The sequence below is a fragment of the Drosophila takahashii genome, chromosome X (genome assembly GCF_030179915.1).
Source record: "Drosophila takahashii strain IR98-3 E-12201 chromosome X, DtakHiC1v2, whole genome shotgun sequence".
NCBI classification, from domain to species: Eukaryota; Metazoa; Arthropoda; class Insecta; order Diptera; family Drosophilidae; genus Drosophila; species Drosophila takahashii.
The window spans coordinates 2,942,576-2,959,168 of NC_091683.1; the positions used below are offsets into that span (position 1 = coordinate 2,942,576).

The 16,593-nt window shown below is 42.9% G+C and overlaps 1 protein-coding gene across 2 annotated transcripts in view; it reads left to right on the forward strand.

The window, feature by feature from the left end:
* LOC108056115 (uncharacterized) overlaps positions 1–15,518 on the forward strand; it is a 94,399-nt gene extending 78,881 nt beyond the window's left edge. The window contains exons 1-3 of one of the 2 annotated variants that reach the window (XM_017139793.3): positions 7,473–7,797; positions 11,842–13,035; positions 13,282–15,518. In XM_017139793.3, coding sequence (XP_016995282.2) covers positions 7,795–7,797; positions 11,842–13,035; positions 13,282–15,051 — 2,967 coding nt within the window. In that variant the 5' untranslated portion in view covers positions 7,473–7,794 and the 3' untranslated portion in view covers positions 15,052–15,518. Of the gene's footprint in view, positions 1–7,472; positions 7,798–11,841; positions 13,036–13,281 lie in introns of those variants that run through there. The other variant, XM_070218908.1, reaches the window with a different exon arrangement.
* The last annotated feature ends 1,075 nt before the right edge of the window (positions 15,519–16,593 follow it).

Sequence of the window (16,593 nt, forward strand, 5' to 3'; positions counted from 1 at the left end):
TTATTATTATTAACAATTTAATCAAGAGTCCTAATGATGTGAACAGCTTGGCAAACTTAATAATATAATTATTTAAAACTTTCGATCTTCCTCGATCATTCGTATGTGCAATTCCCCCATCAACAATATCGAAATTGGCCACGCCTCTGATCGGTAAATCAGTAAATCTCCCCGGGTGATCAACTCGCATTGACGGGTTGTTTGGCTTTTGAACCGTTGAGTGCCCAATCTACCTGATCAATATTTTTAGACAATTGAAGGTGTTGACCCCCTGAATCCCCCCTCGTTATCCGCCCATGTCGAAGGTGTTGTGCGTGCGATGAGAAGCCGGGAAGTTGAGAAGAAGGGCGCCTCGAGGCGTTGGCCGGCGAACAGTGAAAGTTAATTGAACACACGGCCGAAATGAAATGAAATGGAAAACACGGCCAAAACAACAGGCTACCGTTGGAATTCAAGTGGATTTCAAGTCTGATTTCAAGCACTTGAGTGATTAGCGACTGCAGGTGACAGACTCCGGATGACATAAGCATACGACTTCCCCGAATTGCGAACCCGGAAAAATATACATTTTACCTCCGAGAGTGACGACACTTTCTGGTTTTGGTCTCGGACCCTTTTTCGCATGCCACAAGCCTTTATTTGCTTTGGTCGCCCGGTTTTAGCAGTGGTTTTAAGATTATTTTGTAGTAAAAAATGAAGGGAAAACTTATCCAAAATATTAAAGGATTTATTCTATTAGTAAAATTTAAATAATATAAAATTCATATTAGTTAAAACAAAAAACATGCAATAAAATTTTTCACTTCTTACGGAGTAGAAAATCGGTAAATATATATATTACTGATTAATAAATTATAAATAGGTACTGCAAAATAAAGCCTAGTTTCGAACTACAGTAAATGAGCAAAATAAATAAAGGTTGAAAATAACCGAAAAAAGTGGCAAACAAAACTTACCGCTACTTTCGCAGGTAAACACTATAATTTGATTATCTGCTGAAAAATGTAAAAGCACATGTCAGATTGAAGATGGGTACTTTGATACACCTCAGTAACATACATAAAAGGCAAAAATCTTGTACAAATGTATAATAATGACTTCCATAGAAAAAAAAACAAATATGGCAATATCGTCTGTGCGTTTTTTGTTTTAATTCTGTTTACTAAGTGCCACAGCTAAAAGACCGACTGTTTTGTCCAGCTTATGACCTAGGCTAACGATTCACATTACTTTTGGGAAAATTTAAAAATTTCCAGGTTTAAATGTCAATTAATTGGGAATTTAGTAACCAGTTCAACAATGTAGGACACTCCGTGTTTGGATTATTTGTTCAGTTTTTATGACCGAAATTCTCTTTTTTTTGGGTGGAAAATCAGGTTTTTGATTTTTTGTACAAATTTGACTTTTTTCTCAATGGATTTTTTGCTGTAACTTGGCCAAAAATGATCCAAAATCAAAAAGGCGTTCTGTTTTGAGCAGCTAACAACCTAATAATTAATATCAGTGCACTTTTTTTATGAATTAAAAAAAATAATTTTGGATCCAATTTTCGCTTTTTTGATAAGGGGTACCATCATCATTTTTTGCGAAAAATGGCAAAATTTAAAAATTTTCAGGCTTTAATGCCAATCATTTGGGAATTTAACTACGAGTTTAACAAGGTATTCCACTCCTTATTTGGACAATTTGTTCGGACAAAATACTAATTTTTTCGGTCAAAATACTGATATTTTCAATGAAAAATACGTAAGATTTTAAAAAATGTTGTAAATCTGTATAAAATCCCTAATACTTGCATTTGCATAATTTGGAATATTAATTTTGTGAGTTATGTAGCATTTAAATAATAAATCCTAAATGCTTTCTCTGGGCTTCTCTGGCTTTGGCGATCGATCGATGGGTTGGCAATGGGCACTCCTCCAGCTTTTGAGATCTCGACGGCTGGCCACACATTTTGCGCAATGGGTGAAAGTCGAGGGCCGCGACAGACACTTGCTGTACGGCAGATGAGCAGATGAGCGTTTCTTTTGGCCGAACTCGGAGTCAGCCAGTCAGTCAATAGCCGTACGCTTTATGGACATGGCCAGCTGCATAATGCGTGGCCCATCTCATCTTTGCCTCGACTTGGGATTGGTTTTTTGGGGCTGGTTCCGTTCGCTTCCGAGTGTAACACCTCTCGGCGATTAATATGGTAATTTATGGCCGTCGCGGCAACGCAACATAAATCTGCCGGCACCTCGAGTTGCCTGGGAAATGTGCTCACGCCACATGAGCACGGAATACGAATATTGGGAGTGGTTTCTTCTCCCCATTCGCAGTCCTTCTAAAAGGCGTACTCAAGTGTCATAATGAGGAATCCACCCAGTCACCCAACCGCCCACTCTTCCGCCTTCAAAGCGTTATTGGGAATGCAAATGAGATGCGTGCGCCCAAATTGAAATGGCAAATGTTGACAGCGCCAACATAGCGCCCCAAAATTCAAAGTTAATCAACGAGATATTTATGTAGGAAATGTTTTGCGAGGATGCGTTAACTATGCGGAATCCCCCGGAATCCATGAATACTCGCGGCCTACATATGTACATATATTTGGAAGGTTGGATCAATAGGCTGCAGGAGTCAAGTCAGTTAGTCACTAGCTTACGGCTTACATGTATGGCTTTGTCGGTACAAAAGAGCTGCTAAAGAAGTTGGGAGCTTAGTTGGTGACTAAAGAAAATAAGCCAAGTATTTCGAAGAAGAAAATAATAAAACATTTTATTACTATTATTTTCTCAAAAATTAGGAAATAAACTAAAATATTGTAGTATTTATTTTCCTTTGAATTTCTTCGTAGGGATTTTTCACATATTTCTCATTATTATTTTCTCCAATAATTTCCGAATAACTTTTCTAACCAACCTCTTGCGATTCTACGCAGAAAATGTCCTAACTGCTGGGCTCTGCATAAACATATTTATGAATTTTCTATTCTGCATTGCGTTTTTGATTGTCATAAGTACGAATATGAATGGGAAATGGGTTGGGGGTTGGGGGTGGCGGAATACGAAGACTTGAGACTCATTTGCATTAGGCCTGGGAACGGAATCGCGATGAAGATGGGGAATGGATGGCTGGGCTGATTAACATAAAATTAAGCGTTTGAAAGGCATGCGGCAAATGGGGTTTCGGAATCCCGGGGAATATCGGAGGGGATAGGAATTGGGATAGGGATAGGGAATGCCAAACCGAATCGGAGTTGTAGTGCTGGGCGCCGGCTGATAAGCCGAGTCGCGGCGATAAGCGCATTTAATTAGCATTAATTAAAGCGAATTGCGAGACTCGGGTGGCAGTACCAAACTAGCGGCAGCAAGTAAACACAAAAAAAGGGGGGCAGAAGTGCCAGAGAGTTGTGAAAGTGAGGCAATGGCAATGGCAATGCCAATGGAAATGGAAATGGCAATTGTGCTCGGCAATCAATGGTTTTTGGAGCACGGCACGCGGCATGACAAATTGCAAATCGCTTTGGCTTGGCCTCCATCTGTCTCTTCGTCTTCATCTTCATCGCCCTCAAGAAGCGGATGCTGAGATGCTGGGCTGCTGGGATGCCGGAGCTTATGGTCTCAAGTCTTCGACACACGGTAACGTCAGGTGTCATAGCAACAGGGCACAGTGGGACAGGAGTGGTGGAAAAGGTCTAAGAACTCCAGGGACTGTGTTAAGATTTTTATAAATATTTACTTAAAGTTAACTTCTTCTTTAAAGGATATATTTTATATAAAGTAAATAAAACTGACAGGTGAACAAAAATTTAGATAGCAATTATTACAAAAAAACTCTTTTATTGTGAAACCATTATCTTTCGATCAGCATTTTCTACAGAAATTGCTATAATATACAAAATCTAAAATACCTGGTAAAATATACCTTACATATATCTACATCTTTTTAGTTTAGAATGTGAATGTTATATTTAAAGAATATTACTAAAACACCTGCAAGATCAGGTGGTTTTCGGTTTTTAACCCATCGCGAACCACTGTGCCTCTGTGGGAGAATGAAAGACAGCGAGAAGAAAGCGGATTGCGTAATACCTGCGTCATGACATAAACTCGGAGGCCTCGCCGATGAATGAGCGCGGAGCAAGAGAAAGAAGGGGGTGAAGGGGAAGAAAGAGGGGGAAGACTGGACCCGCATAATTGTGCGGCTACACTTGAAGCCGAGCTAAGGGCTCTCTCTCCGTCTGAGAAACTGAAACCGAAACCGAAACGGAGGCCAAAATGTGGGCGAGGCCTAGGCGCAGCAGCTTAAAAAATAAAACAACAGCAGCATCAGTCGCGCTGAGCAACACCTCATGACATTGGAATGCAATTTCACTTCTTTAAATATTTTCCCAATTGTTTTTTGCTTTTTGTGCGTGCCTCTGGCTCTGCGTCTCGGATCTGGGTTGAGGATCAGGTTGCATGTGCTAATTATCGCAATTAAAATTGTTGTTCGAAATAAATTAATTTTAATTTTACCCTTTATAAATATTCCCCTTGAAGATGGATTAAATTGTCAAGGAAATTGACGGCCCAAAAGTTGGGTTAATGCAAAACCCGACAGCCCGACGATTGTTTCAACAATGCAATCAACTGAAATGCCCTTTCGTTATAAAAAAACAATGATTTATGGCAATGTCATAAGGGGTTTGGAAACTTTTTATTTGGAACGGGGGTTTTTAGTTGCATCTGCGGAATTGGTAACTATTTTTAAAGAGGTTTTGTAAACTATATAGATGATATGATATGATATTATTGTAACTATGTGGTATTCTAATATTGAAAGAAACTATTTAAATATTTTGCTATTTAAGGAATTTTAAGAATTTTATTATTTGCCGTTAGAAAGTTTCATATAATTTTTATAGGAATTGAGATAATACTAATTTCAAATCGAAAGGGAATTGGAAGTTCGTTCTTCGTTTTGGGACCCTTATCACCTTCCAGCTGGAGGGCTCTTTCCGATGAACCCATTTAGAGCTCGAAACGAAAGTAGCCATCAACGGGCGACTCAAGACTCGAGGAAGTAAAAGCGCAAATAATTGCGAGCGACCAAAAACAAAAACAAAAAAATATATGCACACTCGCAGGCACCAATAGATATAGAAAATATATATATATTTATATACAAGTGTGTATATAAGGGGATATTTTAAATGTGTAATGACAAAGGCAGCGGCGGGCAACAGATGCGGCCGAAAAATATTGCCACTTAGTTGAATGTTGCTGGTTGCAGTTGCTGTTGTTGCTGCTGTTGCCGCTGCATGTTGCCAGTTGCCAGTAGTTGTTGCTGCTGCTGCTGCAACTGGTCACATGCTGGCCATGCGGCACCCGCAAGATGCAACAGCAGGAAGTCCAAACAGCAACTGTGAGGTAACCTGGCCAAGAGGGAAGAGGGTCACCAGTCGCCAGTCACCAGCCAAATGCGAATTTTCGAATTTCTTCCATACTCTAACAGGCGGTATTTCCGCTATGTAAGATAGTAAAAATATTTATCTGCATACCGCATTCAAAGATTCCTATTAATATTTAAATTAAATGAAAAAACTGAATATAAATTTTATATTAAATTGCATAATTTAAATTGAAAATATTTTAATCAAGGTGGAAAATATTACTTTAAATATTTTAATGATTTCATATAAAATTCAAAGTTAAACTGTTATATTTAAAATTAATTAATTTAAATAGAATATGAATAAACTACGTTTATTTATCAGTGTACTTACCAAAAAAATAACCTTAAATGCCCGGTAACCAAGTGAATGTTTTCTGTAATTTCTGCACCACAAAATATATTTTTTTAACCAAATTATAATTGAGATTCAATAGATAGAGTATCTCTGGTTTTGGTGCCAAAATGCCAAAGGCAGTCTTCCTTTCTGGTTTTCAACTAAGGGAGCCAGGAGTGCCGATTCCCATTCGAATCATTCCCCGATTCGAGAAAGCCAGCTTACCCGTTTTCTGGGTTTTGTTTTGTTTTCGCCTGGAGAGTCTTGAGTCTTGAGATAACCATGACTGAAGATCATCGGCTGCGATGGTGATGATGATGAGGCTGCTGGGATGCAGACGATGATGATGATGATGTCGAGGCAAAATACAAACTCAGAGAAAAGAGTGGCACAAGAAATGCAAATGAAAGCGAAATCGAGTCACGCGAAGGCCGCGCATCTCCATCTGCAACTCTTCAACTTCAAATCCATTCCCCCGAAAAACCCCTTTGGACACCGAGATGAAAACTTGATCTCTCGGGCGGCTGCAACTTCTTCAACGAGCTGCGAGGAGGGGCACTTTTATGACTCAACTTTGTAGGAAAACCAAAGCCAAAAATGAAAATAAAGAAAAGAAGAGAAGCGAAGCGAAGAGAGTTCCACTATCGGACATTGTGGCAAGTGTGTTGACATTGTTCTACTGCCACTCCGGTTGGTTGGCCCATTAAAGCAGCTCATGAATATCCCCGAGCTGCTGGGCAACCTAGAAAATCAGCTGCGACTTTCAGCGACTATTGAGTAATATGAAACGGAAATTATGTAAATACCACATGCATATTTAGCGGAATAGAAATGGAGACCCCGTATCGATGTTGAATTTGGGATGGGAATTCAAATAAATAAATTAAATGGAATGGGTTTTAAAAGTCATCTCTTTGAGTTCCTATAAAACTAAAAATGTTATTCAATGAAAAATTAATTTTTAAGGGTCTTAAGTTTTAATTATATTTTATTTTATTTGTCCAATTTTTAAAATAGTTATTTGAAAATATTTATATAATTTTTCTTAGTTTCTTCATTATAGTAATTACTATTTTTCATATTTCTGGTATTTTAAATGTTAATTTGTTTTTTAAATTCATAAAAATCATTTAATTACGAACTTTGGCCTACGATCAGGAGAAATCTCTTCCGACAAAGAAAAGGGAAATATATGGTTGAGATCCAACAACCCATTTGCAACTCATGGTGAATCTCCCTCCGATTTCCTGGCTGCCACTTGGCGATCATGAGGAAGCTTTTGCTCATTCGAACCCATTAACTTTGCCATGTTTACATTGTCGAGGGCCTCTCGAAAATCGCGCTTTTTTAACGTGTTCAAGGCTCTGAACTTTGACAAGGATCTTCAACTCCGAACCCCGGCGAGAAATGACACTTGGCAGCGCGAGAAGATCGAGATGATGATGGACTTGAGTGCGGGACTGCCCCATGTGGCAAGTGGCAAGGTTGCTCAGAGCTTCTTCTGCGATGTGAAAATGCTGCAAAACTGGAAAATCTCTCGACTTCGGCTGCTGTCCCTTTTGGCTCGGCACCTCGGCTCATTTGGGCTTTAAGATTTCTTCACTTTCGGTTTCGATTCGGATTCCGAATTCCGATTCGGTTTCGGTTTCTTCAGCTGCGGCTGCGCGGCGGCAGCGACGTCGACGCTTGGCCCGGCTATTACCTATATGAGCTGCCGTTATCATCTGAGCGGCAGCATTTTCAACTCGCGACTGACAAGCAGCGGTCGACCGTCGCCGATCCGTTGTCGAGAGATCAGAGATCTCTTAAGAAAAATATACCGAAAACCCGATTCGAACCGTTTCGTTTCGAACCGAACCGAACCGATACCGCGTTATCCGTTCCGTGAGTGTCGCGTTTTATTTATTTCTTTTTTTTTCAAAGTTTTTTACGAATCCCCCCCGGATCCTTTTGTGTGTAATCGCATCGAATCGAAATCAACTGCATTTTTTTTCGAGTGCTTTGTGCCGAGGATAAACTTAATTCGCAACGCAGCAGCTGGCATGGTAAAGAATCGTTTTCACTAATTGGACTCGAGTGCCAAGGATTACGGGAGAAAAACTCAAATATAAGCAAAAATTGGGAGGAACTTTCCGCCCAGCGAAAGTAAAAGTTACCCATTCCCTTTGGGGCAGAAAAAGTCCCTTGAAGCACTGCAAATAATTTGTGAAGTTTAATAGGTTTTTTGAGGAATTAAAATATATAATTATGAGAAAAATAGGAAAGTGAAAAATTTGATAAAAACCTTTAAAAAAATTTTAAAAAAACGATACAGATTTTTTCAAACTAGGGAATAAACCCACAAAGGAGTTAATAAATATAATTATATTTATAAAAAAAATCTATAAAAATTAGGGGAGTGAAAGCTTAGGTAAAACCCTTTAAAATAGTGTCCTTTAAAATGCGGATTGTTTTGGTCGCATCACATTGTATCCTTTTTGGGTGGTCACGCCTGCGCCTGGCCTTTTGACCTTGCCACACGACCTCTGCTAATTGATGAGGGTTGAGCCCGGAGGACTCCCAATCCAAAGCCAAATCCAAACGAAAATTGATGCAGGACCCAGATTATTCATTATGCTAGCTCCTGTCTCCAGACATAATTTATTCATTATCGAAATTGATTCATAAATAATTTCGCATTCACATTTGCCCGCTTTTGCGTGGCGACGGTGGTGGGGTAAATTTAATTAACGCAGATTACGATTCTCGACTTTTCGGGCTCAGGCAGAACGAACAGGCAGCTGTGGCCAGAAACTTGGGGCCCAGACCCCCAATCCCAATCCCAATGCCAAACCCTTTCTGGAATCCTTTCGCTTCCTGGCTGAACTTTTGCCTGCTTTTGTGCCTGTTGTTTCACATCTTCGCAGTTCGAACCGAATTTACGTCTTCTCGGCGAGAGTGAAAGTTTTGCCGGCCGCCCGTCTGTTTGTTTATTTGTTTTCTGTTTCTGCCTTTTTTATTTCTCATTTTTGCCGTTGCCTGAGTTTCATTTGTTTGCCGTCCCGTCGTCTGCCGTTCGTTGTATTGTCAATTGTTTAGCATCAATAACAAATATTTGTGGCCTATGCTAATGAACAGAAATCGAACAGCGAACGGCCAAAGAAAGCGGTGACTGAAGTCACCGGTGACAGGTGATAAATTTAGGATGCTAAAATGGGAATATTTGGTCAAGATTTGGAAACATTTCGGATATATTTTCATTTGAAAATAAAAATATTATATAAGAAAATATATAAAATATATATCTTATATAAAGAAAGCGGTGACCAGTCACCAGAGACAATTTTAGGATGTTCAGTTCATTTTCGGATTTATTTTCTTTTTTTTTTTAGGAAAAATAAATATATTATTAAAGAGATATATTATTTGGTTAACTGTACAAAGATGACTTAGTGCCTTAGTGACTCGTATATAAAGTGGTATATAAGTCGGCTAAAAAACGGAGCCACAATGGAGTTGGAGTGGAGTTGCAAGTGCTGGTCGCCACATGCGGGTCACTTCACACGGTTCAGAGCAGACAATAGACACCCCTATCCCCCCTTCACCCCCTAAACACCCCCGCCCATGCCCCTTTTAATTGTTTGCCATTTCTTTTCATAATGTATTTTCATTATGCGGCGCATAATTTCACTGCCAACACTTGTGCCTCTGCCTGTGACACCTACTCATCCCCACGAAGCAAGCGAACCAAACGAACCTCACAGATACACGGCAATATGGAGATGGAGATACACCCGGAGCCAAGTGAAAGTTACCTTTTCGGCTTTTCGGCTGTTTTCTGTGCATCTTCTTCTCCGCTTCTTCGACCGCTTATGACATTTTAACGCCGCCGCTGGCCAAAGACCAAAAAACAAAAAAACAACCGAATAACATCATACTTTGGATGCCCATTGTGATACCCACAATACTCACTATACTCATACTCGTATTCAATGCGCATCGCTGACCATTGAGGTGCACTTTTTCATTTTTCCATTACCAAAGATCGCTGATTGGCCCGCATTATGCAATCCACAGTTAATGCCATAATAACTTGGCTATTACGTTTGATTTCGAGATGATGGTTGGGTTCTTTTAGTGTCTCTGGTTTATCATTTCGGGGGTTATAAAAGAGATTTGCATAGGAGTTCGGAATTTAAGGTCAAGTGAAATTACTTAACTCAGATATTAAATTTGCTACCAAAAGAAAATATCAACTTGTTTTAAAAGAACATATTCCATACGAAAATACATACAAAAAATACAAATAATATAAAACAGAAAAAAAATTAAATAACATAAAAACAGATAAATAAATTAAAAAATACCTATAAATAAATTTAAATTCAAAATACATCCGCTAAAACATGACTTCCGAAAAACCCATGCCCAATGATTCATCGAGTGCAAAACTTACTCATCTCCGATACGATACCTTCACCTCTTACATAACTCCTCCAATCACTTTCTTATATAAGGGCATTCCAGCCTCGTCACCTTTTTGCCATTTTTATTGGCATCACCGGCTAAATCGCGTGTTGTGCGTTGAATTTTGAAAAAAAGAAGCGCCGTTTTGATTTGGTTTTCGTTTTGAGTGGCTTATTTGTTGTCTGTTTGTGTTGTTAAACATAAAACCAATTAAACCATTATTTTCGGTGCTTTTGTTTTGGCTTTCCGAGTTTTTCATTCAGCTGACACGAAGTCGCCGCTCGCCAGCTGAATTATTGATGATCTTGATGAGCGGCGACAGTCGTGATAATGATTGTGATTTTGTGTTGGTAACGATGGTGGCGAGTGAAGTCCGCTCGGGTTATGTTTTAATTAGAGCGTAATACGCCAACGTTTTCTGGGTTTTCTGTCCAGTACGCATTGCCAATTACACTGCACAACAAACTTGGCCTTAATGGGTCAATTGCGCTAACAAGATTTAGCAAATGTCTTTTTCTGTTTTTTAATTGAAGCTAAGACATTTTTTAGGTCACGCAAAAATAATAAAGATTAAACATTTATAGTTGGGATTTTTAAATGTCATATTTTAATTGAAGTTAAATAATTTCGTATTATTATTTTATGTAATAAAAATTACAACTACATTTTAAAGTGTCGACCTCTTTGACTTTCAAGATTTTACTTAATTACACATTTAATTTCTAGCAACCTTGTTGCACAGTGCAAATGGAGGTTTGCAAATTAGCGCAGATTATGGTTACCTTAGGCTTGGGGTTAGGGTGGGGCTAGAGTGACCCGCTCACACACTCATGGAAAACGACACCTGGCCAAGATGGCAAGTGAACCTTTGACCTGTGACCTCTGACAAGCCTTGACAAGTTGCCGTCGGCCAAAAAGGTCACCGAGACAGGTGACAAATGAGACGCGGCTCAAGGGGGTAACCCCCTTTAGGGGTAAGGGGGGCAAAAGGGGTTGAGGGCGGAGATGGATGGAAACTAGAGACACTTTGTGCGGATGCCACTCAATGAACATTACGATGTCGGTTAGCCGACTAACCCTTCATATTACAACTCTTTCTGCTGCAATCATTTGTTATATTTTTCAGAAAGAGATATTAGCTAACTTCAACTAGCTGAAGTTGAAATGCTCTTGACTGTGGCATTTAAAATATCATTATTATTTCTAGGGAAATATAAACATTCAGATCGACTGCTTGCTCTCCAATATTTCCTCATAACTTTTTAATGAACAGTTCGATTTTAAAATTTTCTTTTACATTACGATAGGTATTAATATACACAAAAAAATGGCATTTAGTATCTTTTTTCAAGGTCTTTATATGGTTTTTAAACCATAGAAAACCCTATAATACCTTTTATAAACAGGAGAGTATACTTTTGGTGTCACATTTTATTGTTTTTTTTCTCTTAAACGATAAACAATATTTTTTACCCTTCGCTAACTTGATTTTCTGAGTTGTGTTCTGTTTTGGGTTCCCCGAAGGAGATTAACTTCCGGTCCAATCGCTCGGGGCCAGCTCTTTTCCTATTTTCCCATTTTCCCAGTAGCTAGTTGATAGATATCTTGACAAATGACTGACCCACATTCATTGCCCATTCCAGATGCTGCTCCGCCTGACTTTGGTGGCCGCCTGCTGCCTTTGTGCCGCCCAAGCGGTGCTCCACGGCTCCAAGGATGTGAAGCGTCGCGAGGCGGGCTTCGATACTTATGGTCCGCCTCCTCGTCCTGCCCCCCAGTATGGTCCTCCGCCCCAGCAGCATGTGCCTCATCGGGAGTACGGAGTGCCGCAGCAGATTCCCTTCCGCGAATACGGACCTCCGGCCTTGAAGTACGGCCCTCCCAAGCTTAACTTTTTGGGTGGAGGAGGAGGAGGCGGTGGAGGAGGTGGTTCCTCCCTGCACGAGCAGATCAAGACGCACTTTGGAGTGCCCAAACCCTTCTACGGACCACCTCACATCCAGCACAAGCCGGCGCCTCAATATGGTCCACCTCCTAAGCCAGCTCCTCAATATGGTCCACCACCACAGCAATATGGTCCACCACCACCCAAGCCAGCTCCTCAATATGGTCCACCACCCCCGCAGTATGGTCCACCACCAGTGAAGATCCAGCACCGCCCGGCTCCTCAGTACGGACCACCACCTCAGCAGTACGGACCTCCACCACCACCACCACAACTGCTGCCCTCGCCCCACAGCGCCCCACTCTTCAAGCCCGCCCACCAGCCGGCCACCTCGTACGGACCACCCGCCTCCGGGCCACTCAACCTGCCGCCCAAGCAGATCTTCGATGCCCCGCCACCCAACTACGGACCGCCACCACTGCCGGTGGCTCTGCCGGGCAACGGGGGACCACCACAGAGCACCACGATTATCCTGACCGGAGGTCATCCAAGTGGTCCTAGTGGACCCAGTGGTCCGGGACCCGTGAAGCAGGTGCAGATCCAGATCGACTCCTCCGGGCACACGCATAGTGTGAGCGGCTCCCAGGCGCCCTTCCACACGGCCTGCGATGGCTGGAAACCGATCCCGGCGCCCATCGGTGCCTATGTGGAGCAGAACCACATCGAGACCCAGGGCGGCTACAGCCAGGTGGGACATGGCGGCGGCTCCTTTGGCACCCAGTACAGCGGAGTGGGAGGAAGTGCCAGTGGAAGTGCAAGTGGAAGTGGCTCCCTGATCGAGGGACTCTCCGATGAGCAGCTGGTGGCAGTGGCTCTGCAGGGAGGCGGCGATGGAGCCCATGTGATCACCGGACCCGGAGGAGGCAACTCCATCGAGGCGGAAGCTCTTCAGGTGAGTCGGGGCTAGCTAACCCCCGGTTAAGTTGTGATTAACCTTCGCTTAAGCTTTCCAACCTTCTTTTGACCTTTTGTTAACCTCTCAAATCATCTGTTAACCTTCCTTTAATATTCCTTATACCTTCCTTTAACCCCCGGTTAACCTATGATTAACCTTCGTTTAAAATTTTTCAACCTTCCCTTAACCTTTTGTTAACCTCTCCTTCTTTTAACCTTCTTTTAACCTTGTGTAATTTTAAAGGCCGCCATTGGTTCGTTGGATGATTCGTACTCGAAGCCACCGTCGGATTCCTTTGCTCCCGGTTCGGTTCACGCGCAGAAGTACCAGACTATCGGTGGACATTCGGGAGGCTCAAGTGGAGGAAACTATGGACCACCACCACCACCTCCTAGTGGAAACTACGGACCTCCACCACCCAGTGGAAACTACGGACCTCCACCACCACCGCCCAGTGGAAACTATGGACCACCACCACCTCCCAGTGGAAACTACGGACCTCCGCCAAGTGGCAACTATGGACCTCCGCCAAGTGGAAACTTTGGACCACCACCGCCACCTCCGCAGTTTGCCGCCCTCACCAGCAGCCATTCGAACTCGCACTCGTCCCACTCGCAGTCGCAGTCGAATGTGAACATCCAGTACGGTCCTCCCTCCGGGAATCCCCAGCCCTTCCCGCAGCACGGAGCCGGTCAGCCCAACAAGCCGGTGGCCTATCGTCCACCTGTTCCAGCCGGTCTTTTAGAGTCCATTGGCGCCACCGTTCAGCATCTGGATCAGTTTGGAGTGAAGCCCCAGCAGCAGCCAGCCACCTATATTCCACCAGCAGCCAATGAGATTCCGCTGACGGGTTCTTCCATCCCCTCGCTTCCTGTTCCCCAGGCTCTCTATCAGCCGCCTCCGCCGCCGCCTCAGTCTGCACCCCAGGTGATCCTGCAGCAGCAGCTGCCTGCTCCTCAGCCAGGACCCAACTTCATTCACCAGCAGCAGCAGCCGAAGCAGCAGTATCTGCCTCCTCCGCCGGTGGCCAATGTGCGACCCCTGGGACCTCCGCCACCTCAGCCACCCACGCAGCAGTATTTGCCCGCCCTGGGACCACCTCAGTCATCCTACTTCCAGCAGCAGCAGTCGCAGCACTCGGAGAACAGCTACAGTGCCTCGCAGTTCCACTCGCAGGGTTTGCCCTTGCCTCAGCAGGCGCCCCGCTTCAATCTGCAACAGCAGCAGGTGCAACAGCAGGTGCAGCAACCCCAGCCCATCATAGTTCACGACTGCGGACATGGACCCAATCTCCTGAGCAGCAATGGCTACCAGGTGCAACAGCAGCAGCAGTTCCAGAACTTTGGCAGCATCTCGGCCGCCTCCTCGGGCGCCTACAACGCCATCTCGCAGAGCATCCCGGTGGCCGAGCAGCACACCCAGCAACTGGTCACCGGACCCTCGGACAGCTACGGACCACCGCCCTCCGGAAACGATCTGGACTACGATCACACGGGCTATGCCTCGCAGAAGAACGCGGTGGCCGCCCTGCCCGATGGCACCGATCCCCAGCAGCTGCCCGGTTTGGATGGCCTTGATGTGCTGTCCGCCCAAAAGTCGCAGAGCATTCAGCTGAATGGCCAGCAGCCGCAGCAAAACTTCCAGGTGCAGTTCGGCGGTTCGCTGAACAATTCGCCGGGCGTCGCCTCCGGGGATGCCAATCACGAGGAGATCCTCTCGCAGGGTCTGCTGCAGTCCATCTTGACGGCCATCGAGCAGCCCAACGGACAGCAGAATTTGCCCCAGAACCACAAGGCCCAGAGTCGCTCCGATGAGCACGCTAAGGATCACGACCTCGATCAGGATCAGGATCAGGAGCTGGCCAATGAAGAGGACAGCGAGCAGACCTCCAGCTCCTCCAATCGCGTCGAGGTGAGGGTGCTGCCCGAGCATAACGAGAACGAGGAGGAGACCCCCGCCGAGGTCAAGGAGATCGAACCGATCGTGGTCAAGGAGGAGGAGGCCAGGCATTAGTCATCAGTCACTAGTTACTAGTTAATGACTTTGATGTGACTAGTTATTAGCTACTAGTTACTCGTCACTCGTTACTGGTTACTTGTTACTAATTACTAGTTACTCGTCACTTGTTACTAGTTACTCGTTACTCGTTACTAGCTACTAGTCACATCAAAGTTAGCATCATCAGCGCCGCTTGAACCTATTTATTGCTGCCTCATCATCATCTAAGAGCTGGGAGTCGTCTGTCCCCCAGTTGCCATAAAGAGAAAGTAAAAGGGGACAGGAGGGGATTCGAAAAAAATACACAAAGAGAAAAAAGAAGCTACAAAACACGCGGAGTCGATCGCCGCGTGCAAAAAGTGCCTTTTCATGCTCGCAGCTCGTGTATAAAAATTATTTAAAATAAATAATTAATTTATTATAGCATTGTATTGTATTTTATGCCTTAAACAAACAAATAAATATGTATGTAAACAGAAAAACACTCGAAGAGGAAAGCTGCAAGTCATCTCAAGTCGCTGAAGTTGGCGAGCTAAAAGTCAATGGCATGCAAAAAGGCATAAAAACTGCATGATGTCGGGCCTTTCAGCTTTTAGCCGACAAACAAACTTAAGTGATATGCAAATTTTGTATTTATCTCATTAAACCAGCTTTATATGTACCTATATATTACTTTTTACATTTTGTTGTTAAATGTTAAACCCTTTTCCAATTATTTTCAATTATTTTATTGCCTTTTTCTCTTATCACCAAAGAGGTTAATTAATAATTTTTCGACTTTTCAGAGCCAGAGTTCAAGTTTTCTCACGCTCAATTCCGATTCCTTTGCCAATTTCAATTTAATTTCAATTCCACGACATCCGCATCCGTATCCGCCTCCACATCCGCAAAGCAATGGACCGCCCAAAGAGCAACAAGAAACAATAAAAGACATAAAATTAATTAAATTAGCCATAAACAAAGCGAAAGGTGATTAATTAACTAGAAATTTATACCGTTATATAACCGAGGGAAAAGGCATGAAAGACGTGCCACGGTTTCCAAGGGATGAGTTCCATTCCGCCGAAAAGGGTGCTTCAATGGGAGGTTGGATGGGCTGGCTGGGTGGGTAGGTGCTGAAGCTCGCCGCTTTATTTACCCATTCATTAATATTTGGCCATAGCCTGGACTTGCCTTGCTACTGATTTCGCTGTTTGCTGTTCACCTGCACTGAGCGAAAAACGAAACAATTCAAGTGCTTACTAAATGGTTTATGCTTAGAGAATGTCACCGAAAAATTTTAATAAACAATTAATAAACTTTTACGTAAAATTTAAACTCATTTTTCCATCCTAAAATATAAGTTTTTTTCCGAAATAAAGGAATTAATAGCCCAAAAATGGAGTGTCATACCTTTTTGAACTCGTAGCTGTAGAATTGGAAACGGAGTTGTAGAATTGGAAGTGGAGCTGTAAATATAGTTGTAGAATTGGAAATGGAGTTGTAGAATTGAAATTGGAGTTGTAGAATTGGAAGTGGAGTTGTAAATGGAGCTGTAGAATTGAAAGTGGAGTTGTA